Below are 24,755 nucleotides of genomic sequence, written 5' to 3' on the forward strand. Positions count from 1 at the left end.
CATGACCAAAGTGAGCCTGCACGCATTCATAAAGACTTTTTTCATAAAGACTTTTTTTGGCCTGTGGCAGCTCTGCCCCAGTGAGAGTTGAGCGTGAAGGTGGCATAGCTGCTAAGCTTTTAGGGACCCTGGCAATGCTAATTGTGCAGGGATATGGACTGCCTCCACCACAGGAGTTATGGCCCTATCAGTCTTTTCTTGAGCCTATTGTAGCTGGAGATCAGAAGGCCTCTTTGGCCAGACTTTCTCCATAGCTCCTCCCATTCTGGCACTTAGAAGGCTCCCTTTCCTGGGGTCCTTCTCTGTTGTTCGCCACTTCAGTCACATAGAGGGGGCCCCCCTGGCTGGGGTCCTATTCTATGGATCTGGATGTCAGGCACTTGAAGAGGCAACCTGGAGGGGGTCCTATTCTGCAGTTCAGTACATCAGGCATTTGATGGGCCAGGCTCTCTATTGTTCAGCAGCCAATGCTGGCGTGTGGGCAAAGAGAGGCTATGGTGATGGCTCCACCCCCTCGCATGACTCCACAGTATCTAGCCTTGTTTCCATGGCTGCCTGCCACAGGCATTTCCCACCACAATCTCCTCCCTCACATCCTTTCAACCCATCTCTCTGCAGTCAACAGCAGCCCTTGCCCTGGGATTGCTCCATAATCCCTAAACTGCAGCTCCCAGCTGCTGCTCCTTCTAGTGGACCCGCATCCCTGACCGGGGAATGTATGGCTGTGGCAAGGACTGTCTGATTCTCATTCCATTTAGGCTGCCACAGATCAGCTGTTTCACTCTCAGCTTTAAATGTTTCTCCTCTGACTCAGACAATTGCCCCAATATGGGGATCAGACTCCTGCTTCAGTTCCCCCACCCACTGAGGGCAGGGCCAGTCCTACTAACACTACGATTTTCCCCCTAGTTCCTTCATCCTGCTGAGTTTTGCGTGGGTCTATATATTCTTTTCCACTGGTCAGGTACTCCTGTCTACGCTCAGCTGGTATTCTGCACGCACCTCTGTGTCTGAAGGTGTATTCCTGATGTATCCTTGGAGAGAGAGATACTCCACACCCACCTACTCCTCTGCCATCTTATTCTCTCCCTGGAAGCTTTTTGAATGCAATTTTTTAACCTGGTATTTTGAAATTTCCAGATGATATCCCCTTATATGGTTATGGTTCAGTCATTTTCCTGGCATTTATAATACCATGGAATCTACTTACTGGTATCTTGATTTGGGAATCTTTTCTTGTCATCTTTATTTTCTTCCCTTTTTCCCTCTGTTCTCTCTTTCTGGAACTCTTATTATCCAAATCGTTGATTTCCTGAATTTTAAGATTTTTCTTAATTTCTTTTTTAGTAACATATTTGATTTTTATTTCACTTTCAGAGACTTTAAACTTTCTTCTAAAGCTTTAATTCAGTTAATTAAAAATTAAGACTTTTAATTTCCATGAGATATCCCTCCCCAAAGCCCTGCTTTACTTTGATTTTTTTCCAAGTAGGATTTTTATTTTAGTACTGTTTTATAGGTAGAGGATGTCTTTTTATCCCTCTGAGGTTGTTATGTATTTTTTTCCTCATCCTGCATAGTCTCTATGTCTATTGAATTATTTCTCTGTTTTAAGTTTGTTTCTTTTAACCTTTGAGATAAAAAAGGTGACAAGAAGATTTATATATGAGCGGGGCTTGTTGATTGATGAAATTCCCTACTGTGTGACCAGTTGGCAAGTTATCTTTTCTATTAGGGGATCCCGATCTGCTAGTTTATGGAAGTATTTTATCTGGAGTCACTCAGACTGTTTCAGAGAAGAATGCCGTTCTGTATGGAAACATTTATGACTGGATATTTGTTTGTAAAACCAGAGCTGGGGAAAGCAGCTGAGGTGCCATCATTCTAATTGTAGTCTACACTTTATCATGATTTTTACCTTTCCCTTCATTCCAGATTTCCACTGTGCCTGAAAGTGAAAGTGAAGTAGTTCAGTCATGGCCGACTCTTTGCGATCCCATGGACTGTAGCCTACAACACTCCTCCGTCCATGGGATTTTCCAGGCAAGAGTACTGGAGTGGGTTGCTATTCCCTTCTCCACTGTGCCTAGTAGCCCTAATTCCTAAATAACCCTGTTCAGTTTCTTGAGAAAAAACTTCTGATCTCCTGTTGGTGGAATATGCTACAAGGAGAAACAGAAATCAACACTTTGATGAATAATATAGAGGTAGGGGACCTTGAATTCTGTAGTGGCTAATTTTGTGTTAACTTGACTGGGCCACAAAGTTGAGGACATCTGGTCAAAAATGATTTCCAAGTGTGTCTGCAGGGTTGTTTTTGATGAGGGAGGCATTTGAATCTGTGGCTCAGTAAAGCAGATTGCTTTTCACAGTGTATCTGGGCTCCACCCTCAACCCTCCAGTCAGCTGAGGGGCTGAGTAGAAGAAAAAGTTGAAGGAAGGGAGAATTCCTCCTCTCTGATTGACTACTTGATCTAATCAATCTTCTCTCACTCTTGGATTTGGACCAAGATGTATACCATTAGCTCCTCTAATTCTCAAAACTTTGGACATGGACTGGGACTAGACTCCAAGGTTTCCTAGTTTTCACGTTTGGTTTTGTTTCCCTGGAGAACCCTGAATAATTATAGGTCCCAATCACTATTTTTTTTTTTAAAGACTTTAAGCTAATCCCACGATTTCAGCTTTGAACTTTATCCCATCTTGCCCTTATTCACAATCCTGAAAGTCTGTTAAGTGCTCAGACACTGAGGTTCTCTGCAGAGCAAGTTAGTTTTTCTTGTGTCGTCATCTCCTTCTGCCAACTACCACTTTGGCAAGTGCCTCTCCCAAGGCAAATTTTGCTTTCATAATTGTGTTAAAAATCTATCTTCTCTTGTTCTCATATGCTTTGTCATTTTTCTTGTTTTTTAAAAAATAAATAAGCCCTTTTAATTGTTTTTGGCACCAATTTAATATATTTGGGGAGAAGCAATCTTTAAACCCAACTAAAAAAATTTTTTTTCTGTTATCATCCACAAGAATCTTCTTAAAGATATCTTAGAGACAGAGTCTCAAATGGATATTTGCTCAATTTCTGAAAAACCTTACATATTTTTAGCTACATATAAATATGTAATCTAAGACATATTCCCTTATGCCATTCACCTAGGCCTGAGTCATGGGGATGCTAACAGACAAGAAATTTGACAACATCCACCTACCTACTTATACTTCTTCCTTGAGTTCTTTAGAATGAACTCAAATGTCACATCTTTCATGATGTCTTCACTGATAATTATGGGCAGAGTTGAGTTTATTTTTTTTAATGCACTTCTTGCACATTATAAACTTGTATTATAGTGTTTTTCACTCTGTTCTATAAATGTTTGTTTAGGGCAACATCTCCCACAGTTGACTGGAACTGTGAAAATTTAGAGCCTTTGTATTACCTTTACCTCTTATATTATTATACCCACAAGTATGTTTGCTGAAAAAATAAATAAAGGTCTCTGGTGTCCCTTAAACTTGACCATTTTCCCCTGAAAAAGTAGGTGATCATGTGGATAGATGAGAAAAATCTGTTGAGGGAATTATCAATTAATTAACATATCCCACATGAGTTGTAGGAGGGCATGGCAACCCACTCCAGTATTCTTGCTTGAAGAATCCCATGGAGAGAGGAGCCTGGAGGGCTACAGTCCATAGGATCACAGAGTAGGACACCAATGAAATGACTTATCATGCATGTGCCCCACATTAGACAGATATCATCATGAGTTTGATAGAAGATATACTCAAGAAGAAAGGGCTATTTTTGCCCTGAACATCTAAGAATTCAATTATTTGAGTTTTTGTAATTATTTCAATCACTGGTTCTCCAAATCGGTATAGATTATTTTTGAAAAAAGACCTATAATTTTTAATATGTCATAAAGGAATCCCTCAGAATTGAAATATTTTATAACATGTTGATTATTTCAGTCAGTGTGCATGTGTGTATATGGGATGTAATTGTGTGTGAGGGCGAATGTGTGTGTAGATTAAACGTGATTCATTTGCTTAGGGCAAAAATATGATGTGGGAATACTCAGATTTCTTTCTCTGCCCTTGATTTGACACAGAGAGGTGAAAATTTCATATTACTTTTGACTTGGAAACCTTGATGTTACATCTTTTTTCTCTTAAATTGCTAAATTTTGAATTGAAAGAGGATCACTTTCAAACTGTGGTCATTTCCCAGCAACAAAAGAGTACACAAAAATAAAGGGATTCCATGAAGAATCTGATACAATTGTAAAGGTTATCCAATAATTTATCTCCCCTAATTATTTTACAGCGATTTCTAGCTTCAGGAAAATCTGATATACCTAAGTCTAATTTTTTTTTAAAGAGATTAAGTTAGGAGGTAGTCATTCTAATTAAAATTGTATTATTTGCCTTACAAAAGAATTTACTGAAGGACAACTTTTCCATGTACTCCAACATTTTTCACAGATTACTAATTAAAAGGAAGTGAAGTTGGACAATCAGAAAAATCAAAGCTTAAATGTTAGGGGATGTGTCCACTGAGGATCAATACCTAATAATATAAAAAATTTGATTTATACACATATTTATAGTAATCTACTAAATCAGATTGTCATGGTAGGAATGATAGCTTTGATTTTTATTTTAATTGCTTATGGTCAGTTCTTTAGATTAATTGATAAAGAATTGGTACCTTGAAGTGATGCCATGAATTGTGGGAGTCGGTATATCACTTGGAGTATCTTCCACAGTGGTGATTTGGGTTCTGTTGCTTTTTACACAGGCATATTTTGTGCAGACTTCAACCTGCAAATGTTAGTTTAGAAAAAATAATTGTAACTACTTTCAAAATACAGACTGCTGATGGACGGAAACCCACCCACTCTCATTTCACAGGTGCTTCTTATAGTTCTCTATGGCATCTTGGGATTTACTAAGTCTTAATTTTTTATGTTGAGTCCAATGGAACAAACTCAAAATAGTGTCTGGAAATGAGCCTGGGACAATTGACACAGTGATTCAAATGGCAATGTTTAGTTTCTAGTTCTAACTGTTCAGAAACAGACAGATATATTCATCTTTTTGGAGCACAACTAAAGAAAAAGGGAAGATGCTTAATTCACAGTTGGCAAGCATAATATGTTATCACTGCATACTACTCTCTGGATCTATAACCAAGTAGGGTAATGATATTTTCTGGAAGCCTTGACACTTGACAACAAATAGCCTCAATGCTAATCTCTAATGGAAGAAAAATGAGGTCTAGGGAAGACTTCCAATATGGCTGAGCTATTTTATACCCATTTGTTCCAGCTGCAATTGTATTTCTACCTTAATCACAGGAGAAACTCATCACTCACCCTTTAATTCTGCTACCTAACCTGAATAAAAACCAAGGAGGCTGGAATAACTAAAGATTAGAAATTGAGTTCATCAAGCATTAGTAACACAAATAACATATTCAACAAGAGCAAGGGAGAGACAGTGAACGTGTAAGAGATTGCTTGTGGACCATCCATAAAGTAACACCCTTCTGCTCTCCATTAAAGGTTAAACCAAAGAGGAACTGCACTTTTACCAATGATAATTTACTTTCTGTATCTAATACATAAATGGAGGATATTACATACTGATGAATCTTAAACACTAATACTGAACTTTAGAGCAAAGCAGTTCTCTGAATTTCCATGGGCATTTGAGGAAAGAAAAATGTGGTATTTGCTGCATATATAAGTTATGTTGTTTTGTTCATGGGGCATCTAATTGGAAGTTGAGGCATATTTTTATAATGCTGTTGAGTGATTTATTTATGCCTTATAGTATTCTGAGCTAACATTAAGTCATGTCCAGTAAATTCCAAATAACTTACAAGTAGATGAATATACTTGCTGTAATAGTATTAATGACAATAAAACTTCACACATATTGGGAAATATCTGACTACATGATGCATAGTGAGGTAACTCAAAATCAGCTCAACTGAACTTCTTATGTGCCAAATATTAGGATCTGTACTTGAACAAATAATTTAATGAATCCTCACAAGTCTGTTTTCAGAAGTTTGCATGTAGAGGAAAGGTCAGAGAATGCAAGGAATATGATCAAGCTGATAAGATATGAAATTATTTGATTCAGGCTTTACTGTACCCTAATTGCTTTATTATCTACATAATAAGCACATCTTTACGTTATAAACTACTTAGGTCTATTCAAATGATTCTCTAGAAAGCTTTTACTCTGATTTTAGAGAAATGTGTCAATACTTTTTCACTTTGTTACTAATGTAATATTCCAAGTCTCCATCATCGGGGCATATTTCTGGTGTTACAGCTATGTTGTATAACATGGTGATGAAACACAAATATACAGCTTTACATATTAATACTAAAGAGAAAAAATTTAAGAAAAATTTGAATGAGCAGTCCCTTTAGAAGATGATTCATTAAAATGCAGAATGATTCATTAAAAAACAGATGTTGTGGTGCATCTACATGTCTGCTTTAAAATCAATGGCTATTTTATAGAGGGGGTTAGTAAAGAGAATCTTAGTTTTAAAGTATTAGGCCTATCAGTTCAGTGCACATTTTAAATGGAGACCAATTATCTTTGACATCATAAATAAAAATCTTTGACATTTGATAAAAATAAATTTTCCAGTAATGCAATAACTATTTCAAGTAGAGTATTTATGGACTTGGAGGAGGGTCACAAAAATATATTTACAGTTATTAAGAATATCTTAGTCACCAGTCGCAAAATTTAAGTATTAGATTCTAATTTGGTCTTTTGTCTCCTCATCTGTTTCCTTGTATCAGATCAAAATACACTCTCGTCAGGCCATTAGTGGGCGTCCCTGATAGCTCAGTTGGTAAAGAATCTGCCTGCCATGCAAGAGACCCCAGTTCGATTCCTGGGTTGGGAAGATCCTCTGGAGAAGGGAAAGGCTACCCTCCAGTATTCTAGCCTAGAGAGTTCCATGGACTGTGTAATACATGGGGTCGCAAAGAGTCAGGTACAACTGAGGAACTTTCACTTCTCTTCACTTCAGGCCATTAGTAACTCAAACAAACAGATCTGAGTGAAGCCTGTCAGAGTGGAACATGCCTGGGATGCTTACACACCCACTCCTGCTTCATGGTCAGAAGGCTGGCGCTGGATATGCATGCACAGAATAATCCAGTGATCTCACCACAATCACCCCCTCCACCTGTGTATACCTCCATCCCAGATATATTCTGAGTCCTGATAAAACAAATGAATATGCTGCCTTTCGAGGACTCAGCTGGCTTTTTCCACCAGGGCTCCAAAGAGGAAAATACAGTAAATCTTTCATAACCTTCTATGTTAACTTGTCCATTAAGCTGCATTTCTAAGTATTTTGAATGTGATTTTTATTTTATAATGTGATCAATGATCTACACCTACACACAGATTCCCTCTGAGTCATCAAGAGAAACAGCAGTTCACTGTTTCTATGCTAAGATACACTCAGGTGGGTAGACAGAAATCATGGAATGTACTAAGAAAATAAGCAAAGTACCTTTCTCCTTTTACTAAATATCTTTATATGTCATTTTCTTAGGACACCAAGCCTAGTAGTGGGAGAGGTTAATGTATTGGTTGTAACTAGATGATTACAAATGTTTCACTTTCAAATGTGGGGGGAACAGGGCATGGGGAAATGTTCACTTAATGAACAGAGCCAATGAAAAGTTTTCTGTGGTCAAATAAAATTTCATGCTTAATATCTTCTGAAAATTATTTTCAAAGTTATTATAAATTTTGGGCTTCCCTAACAGCTCAGTTGGTAAAGAATCTGCCTGCAATGCAGGAGACCCCAGTTCGATCCCTGGGTTGAGAAGATCCCCTGGAGAAGGGATAGGCTACCTACTTGAGTACTCTGGCCTGGAGAATTCCATGGACTGTAAAGTCCGTGGGGTCACCAAGAGTCAGACTAGCATGCATGCATGCATGCTAAGTCGCTTCAGGGGTGTCCCACTATTTTTGACCCTATGGGCTGTATGTAGCCCATCAGACTCCTCTGTCCATGAGATTCTCTAGGCAAGAATACTGGAGTGGGTTGCCATGCCATTCTCCAGGGAATCTTCCCAACCCAGGGACTGAACCTGTGTTTCTTATGTCTCCTGCATTGGCGGCCAAGTTTTTCACCATTAGTACCGCCTGGGAAGCCCCAGAAGTGCACAGTTTATTCAAAAATTTACTAAATGGCAACCCTTCTCTATAAACTTCGAGCTTCTGAAACATTGTTTTTATCATTAATTTTTGCATTTAGCCTTACTATCTTTTATATTCTCCTGCTCTAACACGATTCCCAATTTCTTGAGGATAAGTTTCTTGTTTTATATGCCTTGGTGTCCTTTATATTTTTTCTATTTTTAAGATCAGTAGATTTCAAAGAGACTTAGGAGTTCACTCTCAAATGGTCAATGGACTCTCCAAAACTGCGTGTTAACTTTTGTCATATAAATATATACACACTTTCCTAGGAGAGTGTACACTGACTTCATTAGATCCTCAAAGAGGACCAAATGCAAAAAATTTAAATATAATTGTTTTCATACAGGTGAGGGTCATTGGACGTTTGTTGAAGGATGAACAGATTTTTTGTTCACGCTTGAATGAAATTTTTAAATAGTTTTATCTCCCACATATGCATTATTTTTGTTGTTGCATCCAGAATTACAGAATTCTGGAGGTTAATAGAATGTTTTAAATCACTGAGTTCTTTGCTCTTACAAAAGAGACAATAACTTCCCTAAAGCAATTAAATTTAGTAAATTGTGAAATTGGAGTAGAAAGAATGTCTCTCTAATCATAGGCTAACTCTGATTCTGATGTCAGTAAAAGAACCAGGACAAAGGCTAGCTGCTTGGCAAGACTGATTGCAAACACATGAGCTGCTTCATTTTGCCAGTGAAAATACCATCACCATCCTCACCATCACTTTCTACATTACTATTATCTCCTCTCCAGTGACTCCTGTGTTTGCCCACAACAATCGATTTCCCTCTTTTCTCTCTTCTTCGCCACCAAAGGTGGAAGGCATTCACTAAGAGACATAACCCAGCAAGTTTTATTTAACACACCCATAAGCTTAACCATTGGAAAACAACGTTCTAACCTGGATGTCATAGACAGTGAAGGGAGACAGCTCTCTCAGAATGAAAGACCCAGGCACATTTATTCCAGTCTTGTAGAGCTGATTATTTACATAGACGGAATATTCAGTGACAACACCATTTGGGTTTGAAGGAGCTGTCCAGATGACACGTACAGCTGTACTGTTGATGATGACAACCTCTGGAGGAAGCATGCCCTGAGGCTCTAGAATTAAAGGAAGAAACTGAATAAACTCCAGCTGTCTCTGAAAAAGCACTTGTTAAACTAAATGCCGATTAGTATTTAGGTCGAGCAAAGGGTTTGCTGCTTATCTGCTTTCCTCTGATGAAGTTATCACAGTCTGTAGTCCTCTGTAAATTGGCTTATTATACTCTCAGTTAGAAACCGTAAGAATTGGTGGTAAAATGCTTTATACCACCATCATAGTGCTAATCTTCAATACTATGTGACCAGTGGGATATGATGATAAATTATTCACCCATCTGCACCAGTAACACATATCTATTATTTGTCTCTTTTCCCATCTCTTCACTCCATACCTCCCAGGGAAAAAAAAAGAAAATCTGCTCCTTAAGCAGAAAATAAAACTCAAATACATCGCGGCTGGTGGAACGTGAAAAATCATTTGATGTTACTAGCTTGTAACTCAAGCAATATGAAGCAATAATGCAATATTGTCATTATGTAAATGATTTTGAATGTTGATTACCATAGGTAATGATGAAATCTAACATTAGGAAAAAAAATCTTGCTTGGCGTTAAATTACACAATTATTCAAGCATGTCAGAAATAACTATGCGAAGACCTATTTTTATCATAAGAGCCCATCCTAACTAGTTGAAAAATTGTCCTTGTGATCCATTCTATTTTATAAACAAAAGGTGTCGACCTTTGGCACCACGAAGGGAAATGGGTTCCACACTTAAAGTGCTCCGCTAATGACCTGGAACGCTTGCTTGGGAGGTAATGATATTATAATGTTTATAATGAGACTTTATAAAGCCAAAAAGATTAGAAAGACCATTCCAAACACATTTCAGACTCACAAGTTGCTTCCCTCGCTTCCTCCCCCTTGCTAACTGGCTTAGAAATGAGTCAAAGGCAATTTTTCTCAGTGGCTGAACTTCCACCTACCATTTCTGGTGACTCAGGGAGGGCCCTCCCTGTACTTGGCTGTCGTTGTGAAAAGCATCCTGCTTCTGAAAGCAATTCTTAAAAAAATGTTTCTAAATGTCACCGTGTATTGATGTGAATTCAGCTCCCAACTAAGCACACACTGAAAAGAACAGGAACAAACCGGGCTAATACCCAGTGATTGGAGCCTTGCAGCTGTCTCTGTGGGACCACTTATTGATCTGCCACTTGACGACAGCCAGCACTTAAGCATTTTAGCTCCAACCCCCTTCCCTCCAACACCGGAAATTTTATAATGGAAGGATGACTGATCTCAACCTCAGCGAGGATCAATCAATTTCCTTCGCATCTCTGAAGCCGAGTTTCCCTTGAAATCCGCACTCACCCCCATCGCAAGTGGTTGCATGGAGCACTTCACTGTTTATGCTGGCGACTCCGTTGAAAACAGAGATGAAAATCCGATACTCTGTGTTTGGATTTAAGTGGCCAATGACGTGAGAGTTTACATCTGGGAGGATTTTTCGAGATTCATTGGAGGTAGCAGAACTCCAAAAAAGTGTATAATACTCAACATCACCTTGTAGGTCTTGAAAAGCTGTTAACAATAAACACAGAACACTGTAAGTGTAGCCGATATAAAAGGGCCCAGGGGGGAAAGACAGAGAATACACTCTATCATTAGCTATTCCTAGAATGAGAAAAGCGGAAAGCTTACAGAACTTTCCTTAGAAAAGTGCTGGGTTTTATTATTATTTTTAACAAAGCTGTTTCTCTCCATATCTCACAATTAATTGCATAGAATAAACTTCACAGGAAAATAAACTTTTAAATTTCCTTTAAATATTCTAATTATGCTACTTGTAAGTATTCAACTAATCTTCAAAACTTAAACACTTGAAAAAAGAGATTAAGAGTAAAGTAAAAACATGCAGTACAGGGCAAAAAAAATCCCAAAAAACTCGGTCTTCATAAGTAATGGTTCTAGAGAAGAAATCTATGCTAATATACATGAGGGCATGTCCTGACATATATGCTAAAACTTGAGCATTTTTAAAATTGCTAACAAAATCTGCTGATAGATATCTGGAAGATTGCTTAGACAGCTACCCTATTATGTGCACTGTTGATGTACCAGAGTAATATAGTATGCTCTCCTTAAGGATCCTAGGATGATATCTGAATTTTGATCAAAGCTCTCATCCTTTTCTCCTAGTTCATGTATCTGTGTCATGTAGACAAGCTCTTTCAAAGTCCTTTCAAAGTCCAGTCTATTGTTTTCTTTTTCCCTTTCCAGACAATTTCTCCATTCTTGCACTAAGGTCTGCTTTTTGTGATTTTCCTACCATGATGCTTTGAAAAGAAGATATAGAACATCCCATACCTATATTTTCTGAGCTAGGAAGCAATTACTGCCCTGCTTACATTAACATTGCTTTTGAAGATGTGAAGCAGGATCTATCACCTTGATTTGTATCCACATTACAAAGGTGGAGTTTTGTATGTGAAAGCTCCTGAAATTGTATGTAAAAGCTTGTATTAAAATTGTTCCACAAAATTCACCAAGGATGGGGAGGAAAAGGTGGCATTTCTCTTTATGGTTATTGAAGTACAGTGTCTCAGGTATATGAGATCCTGGGGTATGGCCATGGAAAAGAATATGGTTTGGGGGATTGTATGACTTTCTTTTAGGAATCATTGTTCATTAAGATCCTGGGAGTCTTACAAAAAAACTGAATGTTGATTTGATTTTTTTGTTTTATTTCCTGAATGCACTACCGCTTTGACCTAATATCCAGCAATAGTTAGAAAGGTCTGGTATATCAGTATAGTTGAAAGAATTTATAGTAAGCAATCTTTAGTAACTACTTTGGAAAACTCTGGGAATCGAGATATTTCTTTTCTCTGCTGTCACAAATGTCAGCACCTTTAATAATGAGCTCATTATTATGCATTTTCAGGAATCGGCTATTTATGTCTCTCAATATTTTTCCAAATAATAACATTCCTCAAGTGTAGCAAAGCAACTGGGTTCTGTGAGAGTAAAAGTTCCTTCTATCATTAGAATTATTTTCTGCTGCCATATAGTACTGCTGCTGCTGCTGCTACGTTGCTTCAGTCGTGTCCAACTCTGTGCGACCCCATAGACGGCAGCCCACCAGGCTCCGCCGCCCCTGGGATTCTCCAGGCAAGAACATTGGAGTGGGTTACCATTTCCTTCTCCAATGCATGAAAGTGAAAGGTGAAAGTGAAGTCGTTCAGTCGTGTCCGACTCTTCACGACCCCATGGACGGCAGCCCACCAGGCTCCTCCGTCCATGGGATTTGCCAGGCAAGAGTACTGGAGTGGGGTGCCATTGACATATAGTACTATTCCTCATTAATTTATGGCAGCAAAGATATAAAAGAAATCGTGCTAGATTTGAAGTTCATCTTGTATTTTAGTTTGCTACATGAGCAGGCTGTTTAGAAATTCAAGTCCTAAAGATATAATATTAAGGAAGTACTTTCAAATTCTACTTAAAAATATAAATGGGTCTTTAATCACAGTTACTAAATGTGCCTGAAATCTCTTCTGTCAAATTCCAATGAATGAACTGTGTATATACATTGAAAATATTGGGACTAGCACAGTAAGTTCAAGATGAGTGAGGATCATATATCAATATGTGGATGAAATGCCATTAAATGCTCATTCTTAGTCATGTGCCATATGTCAACTCCTTGAAATAGAACAAAATCTGTTGTTCCAAAGTAAAGAGGAAACGATGGGATTCAGTTCCACTAGTTATATCTTACTGCAAGAGATAGAGGCTCTTCTAACCAGAAGCAGGCAGCATCTCCAGACAATAATGCCAGATTTCTGTACCACCCTGCTTCTCACCAACGTCTGCTTCAGCTTGCCACCCTCTCCCTTCATTGACATTACAGTGCAGAGGCCCAAACACAGAAATCTAGTAGAAACACATTAAACAGATTAAATGATCTTCATATTCCTAGTTGTTTTATGAAAAGTTTTGGGAGTGGTACGTGCACAGAAGTGTCCTTTTACATTGTTCAAACAAGGTTTTCAAATGTCAGTGGGCTCTTTCTAAGACAGCAAACCATCTTAGAGACAGAAGATATATCTTCAGTTCTATAGGCCAGTGCAAAATTCAAGGTTGCTGACCTTGAGTCTACTCTGAGAGTGGAACACCGTTAGAATTGAAATAACTGGAATGAGAAGTTTCCCAGCAAATCCCACCCTCCCTGAGGACTGATAAAAATTGGACCTGAATGTATTTCTCCTTTTTAAAAGAGAAAAACATGAGTTACAAGGCTTCTTTATGTGATAGCATAAGTGAAACATTCTCTAGAACCTTAAAAGGAGAATTTGTTTTTCATATATTACTTCTATGTGAATCATTGGAAGTGTTATAAAACATTTGCATGGTGTTCTTAAGAATAACAAAAGGGACATGCCTTTGTGAAAAAGATGCTTTAGGAAACAGGTACCTGTAATTATGAAAAGACAGATGTGAAAACAGAGATACTAAATGACCTTCTTAAAGAGGAAAGGAAAACAAGAAAACCTAAAAAGCTTGTCAGAATTAAAATCTGCACTGAAAGCAGAAAAAAATACGGAGTTAAAAATGCACAGTATGAAAAAATGAAAAGAAAATGAGTAAGAAGAAGACAATGAAAGTCAAAATTTACAGATATTGAGAACAGAGAATAAAATATCTAATTGACTTGAAAAATAAATGGGATAATCATGGATCTAAAATATTCCATAAAACATGACTCAAAATGAAGCTTTATATGCAGAAATTGAATAATTAATATACAGTATTAGTGAAAATAATGGCAACATATCCAAAGACATACAGAAACTTATGACATTTTGAAAATCAACTAAATCTAAAAGACAGTCTGCAAAGGAGAAAAAGAATCAGGCAACTTTCAGACTTATCCTCTGAAACATTAAATGTAGAAGACAATGGAAAAATTTCAAGAAGTTCAGAGGTAAAATATTCTGATCCAAGAATTTCATACACATCTAAGTCATTATATTTATGTGCAAATGTGACAGAAAGGTTTTCTTATGTAGGTAAAAATTAGGAGAATGTGCAAAGATAGCAGAAACACGTTCTTATTTAAGCAAAATTCAGGTGGCATATAATGGTAAAGAATTTGAATGCAAGAGACTGAGGAGAACTGGGTTCAGTTCCTGCGTTGGGAAGATCCCCTGGTGAAGGAAATGGCAACCCACTCTAGTATTCTGGTCTGGAAAATTTTACATTCCAAGGCGTCACAAGGAGTCAGACACAACTGACCATATGAGTATTAAGAGAACATGTAGTTCATTTATTTATTTAACTGTAATTATAAAAATTTTCCAATAATGTTATCTAAAAGACAAAGAGATGAAGCAAGCTCCAGAACTTAAGATTGGAGAAGTTTAAGAATTGATGATAAATATCAAAACTAGAGAAATTAATTATGTTAAAACGATTATATAATAATTTATACACCGAACGTTGAAAGCAGCAGGTGAGAAGGGCAAGGAAAGTAAGAGTACACAACTTGATCAAACATAAAATACAAAGACTCAGAAAAGTAGAGAAAGACATCACTAACCGATATTAGTAGCAATGAAACTTGAAAGATCACTACAGAAGATAAAAGTTGTGGTGAAGATCCAGAGCATTCACTAACACCCATGTAATTCTGTTCTTGTCAGGTAGGGAGACTACCTATCTCACAGTAGTTTTTCTGGGCTTCTTGCATCTGAGTGGAGTCATGTGACAAGTTTGTGCCATTTCTGACCCGAGGTATTAAGGACCAGTTGACCGTCTCTGATCGTCTCTGATTTTCCCAGCAAGAGAAGGACTTTAAGGCACATGGGAATGTGGATGTCCTGAACGGAAAGAGCCAAGGTCTTAAGTGACCCAGGGTGAGTCTAGAAAGAGATGAGGAAAATTGTTCTCGTGTGAACCCTAGGAAACAAGACAGAAAATAAAGATGTAACTATGGGATGAAGGATTTGAAACCTGTTGTTTCACTGGAACTTCTCGAGTTTGAAGTGTTTTTGTGACCATCAGGTTTACTTTTAAATTAAAGTGTGAATGTTTGAACTAGAGTTATGTTAGGGACCAAACGACGGTCTCTAGGACCTGAGTCATGTTTACCAGAAAGAGACAGGATATGCGCTCATCCTGCCTGGCCAATCATGTAACACCAGCTACTCCTGTAACTGAGACAAAGAACTGCCTGTATATAAGCCGCCATACTCCTTTGTTCGGGGCTCTTGTCAGATTCCCTTGTGTGGGATGAGACTTGGGCCCTAGTGCGCTAGGAATAAACAAACTCCCTTCTTGCGTTTGCAATACTGTGGTGGACTTGCTCTCTCGGTCTGTTCGGAGATACGGGCTCGGAGCATAACAAGTTATACATGTAATTTGGAGTTAAGCCATGAATACTAATTGTATTTGAAGCAACAGGATGGAATGAGGGAGGGTTTCCTATGAGATTACATTAAATATGTGTACACTGGCAAATATTTCTCAGGTATTCTAATCCTGTTCTGGGTAATCCATATTTTATAGACCACAGGAATTTAAGAGTAGGTATTGCTTTACTATAGCACATCAGGTCAATCTCAAGTGAGTTGGAAAAAGAAGGTTATAAGCCATGGATACAATATTTGTTACTAAATGCCACTTTTTCAAATAATTTAAAACAGTTGTTAGATAGGCTGGTTGAAAGTCCTCTTGCAAAAGGATTATACTCTGCACATGCTGTTGGATTGTTTTTGTGTTGTGTGAGCTCATGTGCTCATTCGCTCAGTTGTGTCTGACTGTTTGCAACCCCATGGATTGTAGCCCTCCTGGTTCCTCTGTCCACGGCACTTCCCAGGCAAGAATACTGGAGTGGGTTGCCATTTCCTATTCCAGGGGCTCTTCCTGACCCAGGAACTAAATCCATGTCTCTTGCATACCATTGCACCACCTGGGAAGCCTTGTTGGATTAGTTTTAGAGATTGTTATCAATATCAATTATGTCCTTTAGATCTTTATCAGCTAGATTAGGGGTCAGCAAACTCAGGATTTTACCATGAGTAAAAATCTGTCCTCTTGGCCAAACCTGCCCTGCCACTTCTTTGTATATAACCTGTAAGTTAAGAATGGCTTTTATACTTTTAAATTGTTGGGGGAAAAAAATCAAAAGAATACTTTTTCATAACATGGGAAAATTATGTGAAAATGAAATCTCACCGTTCACAATAAATTTTTATTGGAACACAGGCATATTTGTTGAAGAGTTGTATATTGCTGTTTTCATGCTACAGTGACAAAGTTGAGTAGTTGTGACACAGAATGTATATTGCCTGCAAAACCTGAAGGGTTTACTGTCTGGCACTTTACAAAAAAGTTTGTGGCCCTAATCTCCAGCAATTAGAGTAATCCAGTCCACTCAAAGGATCTCCAGTTTTGTCTAGGATTGAATTTCTCAGTCATTTCTCATTAGTAGGCTCAATGGTAGGTAACTTTGCCTCAGTGTAAAAATCTGGAAGGACCTTACTAAGGCTATTTTATAATAGAAATGTTTATCTTGCTCATAGATTTTTAGAGTTCAGATTCCCAAGTTGTATGGTAAAGAGTTCTGTGTCATTAACTAAGTACTTCTTGGAAAACTTGATATTATCACTTCTTGAGAATTTTTTTTTACTCTGGCTGAGGGTAAAAGTGCTCACATTAAGAAGCGGGAAAATTCTCCAGAGCTACATCCAAGTCAGGCTCCTTATCTTCCCCAGCAAGATATCTAGATGCCTTCTATCTAGTTTATGCAACTAAAATAAATACCTGTATTTGCAACCCTCCCTGCCCCCAGGTCCTTCAGTCTCTCATTGTGTTCCAGCTCCTTTCAATAATCTGCCAGGGAATATTGTATTTAAAGGAAATGTATATGAAATGTGTTAATTATTCATCATTCTATATTTGGCAATGGAAAAAGGACAGCACATTCCTGCTTGGGAAGTGAACTAATATGGGAAAACAGGAATGCAGTTAGTTACCTAAGCTTCTGTAATCAAGGAGCCCTTAAATAAAGTGATTTATATGAAATAAATATTAACTTATATCTCACACAATAACCTCAATGTAGGTGAATCAGATTGTGCTCCATGTGGTCATTCAAGAACCTGGGTTCTTTTTCTCATATGGATCTCTAAAGGTGTTGGCGATGCCTGCAGAGTTTAAACAGAGAACACTGCTGTGTCTATGGTCTAGTCCAGAGAGAAGAAGAAGACTGAACAATAGGCACGTCCTTGGTGTCTCGTGATTATGACCCTAAAAGACACACATCATTTCTTTGCACATTCTATTGGCATGAACACAGTCACATGGATACAACTAACTGCAAAGGAGGCTGGTATATGCAGTCTCTAAAAAATAGCAGAAACATAAATGCTTGACAGGAGGCAGAGAAATTGGTCACTCATTCATTGCATTGTTGTAGGAGTGTGCAGCAGTACAGCCACTCTGGGAAACAGTTTGGCAGAATGTTAACAAAACTACCCTAGACTTACCATTCAGTCCAGCAATTGAATATTTGGGCATTTATCCCAGAGAAATAAAAACTTATGCTTACACACAGGCATATGCACACACACGCACAAGTTGTTTGTTTTGAATAAAGGACTCTAAATGACTAGCATAAAACAAAACAAAAACCAAAAAAGACCCACCCCCCAAAAAAAATACAGAAACAAATAAAAGAAATGGCTTCCCATTAAAAAAATGATAAATAAAACTGCTGCTGAAAGCACTGTGAACGTTTGAGAGATAGAATACTTTATACCAATACTAAATGATTAGTAACTGCTGAACATATATTATTTCATTTTTGTCATAATACTTTAAGACAGTTATTATGATCCTCCTATTCTGAATTAGGAAACTAGGATATAGTGAAGTTAAGTGACTTGTTTTAGGTCATAGTGCTAGAAAATAGTGCAACTGGGACTCAAGCTTAAGTTTTCCTGATCCCAAAACCTGATTTTAAAAATCATTTCTCCATGGCTCCATAGAATTTTGCCATTTTTCCAGTTAGGAGGATTTACAATAGTGGAATAGATGTAGTTACCAACAGGAGAGTTATTAGAGAGTAAAAAATACTCATGAGGAATTTGAGAAAGTCTTTAGCTAGAGGATGAGGACAAGAGTAGTTGGTGATACAGGAGGGAGCATTTGAGTTAGGAGGGGTCATTCATGGACCCACTAACACAGAGAAACAGACTAGGATGGCACTGACAGTGAGTCATTATTGAGATGGACTTCTAGATGACCACATCAGTCATATGAAAGAGAAGCAGGTCAGGTTACAGCAGGTACACACATAAAAAAGAGGGAAACCCATGGACAGACAAATCCAGTCTCTTTGTTTTGGTACCTGGACCCAGTGGTAAAGGAAGCAGAGGGACAAGGCGAGCCAATGATGGTGGGTGCTTTTAAAAGAGGTGAGATTTGGGATGATTTGTATGTATTAAATCCTGAACAGGATAAGTTCAAAGTCAAACTTCTAACTACAAAATCTGATGGTTTCTGATTAAGAGATCAAGATGAGGCATATGCTTTCTGTGTGGATTTAAACTTTTTACATAGTGATGCCTTCAACTTTACAAATCTTCCGGAGTTCAGTGAGACAATGTAAGGCAGGAATTATTTCATTGATCTCTGCATTCCCAGTGCCTGGGACAAAAATGGCAGGGATAAATATTCATGAAGGGAAGAAGGAAAGGAAAGAGAGGGAGGAAACTAAAAGAGAAAAAAGGAAAGAGGGAAGGAAAAGAGAAAGAGGAGAACTGGACAAAAAAAGATTATATTGAGTTGGTCAAAAAGTTCATTTGGGTTTGTCTGTCATATCTTATGGAAAAATCTGAACAAACTTCTTGGCCAACCCAATGTGAAACACAGCATGAATGTCTGAAGTTTGAAGGGAGCTCTTGACAGATGGACAAGTGGACAGTATTTGGATGATTTTTTTCATTTCCTCTTATTTCAATACCTTCCTCGCTCACCACCTCCAGTATTTTCTTGCTCTTTTCTGCCCGTCAATGACCTTATTAGTGAGGAGATCTCAGAAGAGGTGCTGCCTTTCTGCCCTTTTCCCCAGTGGGCATTTTTCGCCATTTATTTTAGAGTGAGCAGTCAAAATGGGAAGGATCTCACTAAATCACTCTTGACAAAGTGCTAATAACCATTAAGGTCACATGCAGGAGAAATAGCCGAAAATGGGATGCTTAAGTTGGAGAAGTGCTACTGACTAACTGTAATTTGGGGTAAGTCACCAAGGTGCAGTTGCTAACTCCTGGGGCTGTATGAATAACTTAAGTGATGTTTTGTATCTCTTCCTATAAAAATGTGAACTTTCTCCAGTGAAATCATTTATTTTCATCGTATTTTATTTAGGTTGAGCTATTTTCTTTTATATAGAAAGTAGGGACAAGAACCACATCTTTCTCTAGGGACCAGGGAGATAGGGGCTGCAGCCTGTAGAAGGCGGAAGCCAATGTCAGGGGATATTCTCCCTTCAACAATGTGGGAAGAGTTTCGATCAATTACTGGGTTTTTCAAATCAATTCCAAAATTATCATCTTTATGTGAAAGCTTCTAATTGCTAAATGTTAGCAAAATAGTATTTTATTTTTCAAATACTGTCAGCAAGACAATGTGTGGAGGATGGGGAAGTAAATATGGCCCATGTGCTACCGGTTTGTAATATTTGCCCTAAAAAGTTAACTGAACAGATGCAGGATGCATTTTCCTCACATGATCTCACATAGTGATGTAAAAGTTTAAAGTGGGCACTTTTAAAGCTTTAATAACTTATCCCCATTAATCGGTGATTGGTAAAAATTTACCAGAGATATTTTACTTGGAAAATGGTGTGTACATGTGGAGGGTCATAATTAAGAGAAAATATACTTTAAAAATGCATTTTATGGTTTTTATTAAATAAATATAAGTGTATTCATGACTTTTAACTTATAGTTTTATTCCTTTTAGCATGTTAGATAAGGTGCCATTTTATCCCACAAATCAAGAAAACAATTGAAATTAAAATTGCACAAACGAGGTGGCCCTTTCACAGCCGAGAGACTTGTTAATTTACTTAGGATAGCCAGTTGCAAGAAGAAAGAAAATGATAATGCAACACGCTTTCACAGAGCTGACCCTCTTCTGAGAGTTAACCTTTGTACTCACAAATAGTTATCTGAAAAATTTCTAAGGTATGAATGGAAATAACAGCAGATTGCATTACCTACATCCCGAAGGTCAGAGGTTCAGATTACCAAGGTAATGAAACTTCAGTGAGCTGCTTCAGATCTATTAGGTGTGTCAGTTTTTATAAGCATGCTTACTTCAGGCATGCAATTATAACATAGAGGAACTATATTGCTGAAAATTCAGTCACTGGATCTCAACAGAAGTATTCAAATGTCAGATGCGGGGAGGGCATCCACCTTTCCGAGTAGGCTTTTAAGATGAATCAGGTATCGAGGGTGAAATAGAAAGGAGGTGAGTGAAAATACATTATACATAAAAATCCGTCTCCATATAAAAACTTTTGTATCTTTTCCTAGAAGTGTCTCAGCATCAATTAACTTATACTCTTCCATGTAAATGGCTTAAGAGATCCCAACAGAGGTGACACAGATCATTAGAAATCTACAACCTTATAAATCCCTAGTAAAGAGTTTTTTATAAAAATGGATTATTTAGTAGCAATGTAGATCAACATAACCAATGCTAATTTTAATTTATAATTAATGTCACCTAACACTGATTTTAATCCATAATTGATATAATGGGCAAATTCACTCAAGGTTTTCTAAATAAAATTGGAAGCATTTCTTTTAGGCTATATCAAAATCAAAATCAAAAGGTTACAATTGCCCAACCAGGAGTCATTTTTCATCTTTTTATATACTAGCAGATGATTATCCTATTAGATACAGTTTACTTTCATAAAACATATTTTAATAGGGATTTCCAAGTCAGATATTTCTTAATATTTGGTAGTATCCTAGCAAGTTCTGATTAACTATTTGCCAGATCAAAAGTGATACTTCTAAGAAGGATTACAATATATAGTGCTATGATATATTCAGTCTTGTTTTTTTTCTGATTGTGACATTTCTTGTTCAGTTGCTAAGTTATGTCTGACTCTTTGCGACCCCACGGACTGCAGTACGCTGTACGCCAGGTTTCCCTGTCCTTCACCATCTTCTGGAGTTTGCTGCAACTTATGCCCATTGAGTCAGTGATGCTGTCCAACCATGGATCACTAAAAATTAACAGATTAGCTGGTAAATTCTACTCTACTGACCAACCATATCTGAAATTTCAATTATGTGGTTTCTAAAGACGCAGGTGGAGAAGGCAATGGCACACGACTTCATGACTCTTATTTGGAAAATCCCATGGATGGAGGAGCCTGGTGGGCTGCAGTCCATGGGGTCGCTAAGAGTCAGACACAACTGAGCGACTTCACTTTCACTTTTCACTTTCATGCACTGGAGAAGGAAATGGCAACCCACTCCAGTGTTCTTGCCTGGAGAATCCCAGGGACGGCAGAGCCTGGTGGGCTGCCGTCTATGGGGTCACAGAGTTGGACACGACTGAAGTGACTTAGCAGCAGCAGCAGCAAAGATTCAGGAGCAGACTAGATCCATATGTGAGCTCTTCTAATTGCCATATGTAAAGTCATGTTCTGAATGGGCCAAGGCTGAGTCCCTGTTTTATCAAATCCAGTCCAGTGATGGTGGCCAGATTTTGTTGCCTGTGTCAAGCTGGAACTCTGGCTATCACCAGTACTGATGAGGATTCACTTGGAAAGATCACATTACTACAATTCTAGTAAATCGATCTTGCTAATTAACGATGAGTTACGAGACTGGGGGCAGACCTCATTGTAGGAAAGTGCACAACATTATACTGTATCAAAAAGACTTGCAGAATTAGAGAAAATATTTGCAAACAATGCAACTGATAAGGGATTAATCTCCAAAATACATAAACAGCTCATACTGCTCAATATTAAAAAAAAAAAAGTAGTCCAATCAAAAAATGGGTAGAGGATCTAAACAGACATTTCTCCAAAGAGGATGTACAGATGGCCCCAAAGCACGTAAAACAATGCTCAACATTACTAATTATTAGAGAAATGTAAATCAAGACTACAATGAGGTACCACCTTACACTGGTCAGAATGGCATCTGCAAAAATTCTACAAATATTACAGGCTAGAGAGGGTGGGGAGAAAAGGAAATTGTCCCACACTATTGGTGGGAATGTAAACTGGTACAACCACTATAGAGAAAAATATGGAGATTCCTTATAAAACTAAAATTAGAGCTACCATATGACCCTACAATCCCACTCCTGAGCATATAGTGACTGAGTGAGTGAAGTCGCTCAGTCGTGTCCGACTCTTTGCAACCCAACGGGCTGTAGCCCACCAGGCTCCTCCATCCATGGAATTTTCTAGGCAAGAGTACTGGAGTGGTTTGCTATTTCCTTCTCCAGGGGATCTTCCCAACCCGGGGACTGAACCCGGGTCTCCCAGATTGCGGGCAGACACTTTACCATCTGAGCCACCACCACCTGGGGATATAACCAGAGAAAAACATAATTCAAAAAGATACATGCACTCCTCCCCTATGTTCATAGCAGCACTATTTACAAAAGCCAATACAAGGAAACAACCTAAATGTCCACTGAGAGAGGAATGGATACAGATGTGTCACATATATAAAATGGAATATTTTTCAGCCCTTAAAAAAAATAAAACTATGCCATTTGCAGTGACATGGGCAGACCTACCACACTAAGTGCAGTAAGTCAGACAGAGAAATACAAATATCATATAATATTGCTTACATGTGAATCTTAAAAAAAGATAAAAGTGAAGTTATCTACAAAACAGACTCTTGTATGTAGAAAATAAACAAATGGTTATAAAAGGGGAGGTTGGGAGAGGGATAAATTAAGAGTTTGGTATTAAAATATAGACATTACTATACATAAAACAGATAAACAACAACGTGTAGCGCAGGGAACTATACTCAACATCTTATGATAACATATGATGAAAGAGAATATAAAAAAGAATATATTTATATGCATAACTGAATCACTTTACTGTACACCTGAAACTAGCCCAACATCATAGATCAACTATCTCCCCCACAGATCACTGCCCTGTCATGGTGAAGGGGCTTGCATAACTCAGTGAAGCTATGAGCCAAGCCATGTAGGGCCGCCCAAGACTTATGGGTCATAGCAGAGACTTTAGACAAAATATGATCTGCTGCACTGGAGGAGGGAATGGTAAACCACCCCAGTCTACTTGCTGTGAGAACCTCATGAAATATGCAAAAGGACAAACAGATACAACATCGAAAGATGAGTCCACAGGTCTGAAGGTGTCCAATATGCTACTGGGGAAGAGTGGAGGAGAACTACTAATAGCCCCAGAAAGAATGAAGCAGCTGGGCCAAAGCAGAAACGATGCTCAGTTGTGGATGTGTCTGGTGATGAAAGTAAAATCTGATGCTGCAAAGAACAGTATTGCGTAGGAACCTGGAATGTTAAGTCCATGAATCAAGGTAAATTGGATGTGGTCAAGCAGGAGATGGTAAGGAGAAACATTGACATCTTAGGAATCAATGAACTAAAATGGACAGGAGTGGGCAAGTTTAATCTAGATAAGGATTATATCTACTACTGCGGGCAAGAATCCATAGAAGAAATGGAGTAGCCCTCATAGTCAACAAAAGAGTCCAAAATGCAGTAATTAAGTGCAATCTCAAAAATGACAGAATGATCTTGGTTTGTTTCCAAGGCAAGCCATTCCACATCACAATAATTCAAGTCTATGCCCCTACTCTGGATGCCGAAGAAACTGAAGTTGATCAGTTCTATGAAGACCTAGAAGACCTCCTAGAACTAACACCAAAAATAAAAAAGATGTTCCAGTCATCACTGGGGATTGGAATGTAACAGAAGGAAGTCAAAAGATAACTGGAGTAACGGGTAAGTTTGGTTTTGGAGAACAAAAGGAAGCAGGGTGAAAGTTAACTGAATTCTGCCAAGAGAATGCACTAGTCATAGAAAATACCCTTTTCCAACAACACAAGAGATGACTTCACATGTGGACATCACCAAATGGTTAATACCGAAATCAAACTGATTACATTCTTTGTAGCTGAAGATGAATAAGCTATATACAGTCAACAAAAAGACCTGGAGCTGACTATGGCTCAGATCATCAGCTTCTTATAAAAAAAAAATTCAGGCTTAAACTAAAGAAAGCGGGAGAAATCACTAGGTATGAGTTAAATCAAATTCCATATGTACATGCAGTGGAGGTAACAAGCAGATACAAGGAATTAGATCTAATAAACACTGTGTGTGAAGAACTGTGGA

General features: G+C 38.0%; 1 protein-coding gene across 1 annotated transcript in view; it reads right to left on the minus strand.

Annotated features, from left to right (window-relative positions):
* USH2A (usherin) overlaps positions 1-24,755 on the minus strand; it is a 935,662-nt gene that overhangs the window by 269,080 nt on the left and 641,827 nt on the right. The window contains exons 45-47 of the mRNA XM_005690572.2: positions 10,671-10,880; positions 9,152-9,354; positions 4,703-4,815 (exon numbers count right to left, since the gene is read on the minus strand). Of these exons, the coding sequence (XP_005690629.2) occupies positions 4,703-4,815; positions 9,152-9,354; positions 10,671-10,880 (526 nt within the window). The remainder of the gene's footprint in view (positions 1-4,702; positions 4,816-9,151; positions 9,355-10,670; positions 10,881-24,755) is intronic.

This window comes from Capra hircus, chromosome 16, assembly GCF_001704415.2.
Source record: "Capra hircus breed San Clemente chromosome 16, ASM170441v1, whole genome shotgun sequence".
Taxonomy (NCBI): Eukaryota; Metazoa; Chordata; class Mammalia; order Artiodactyla; family Bovidae; genus Capra; species Capra hircus.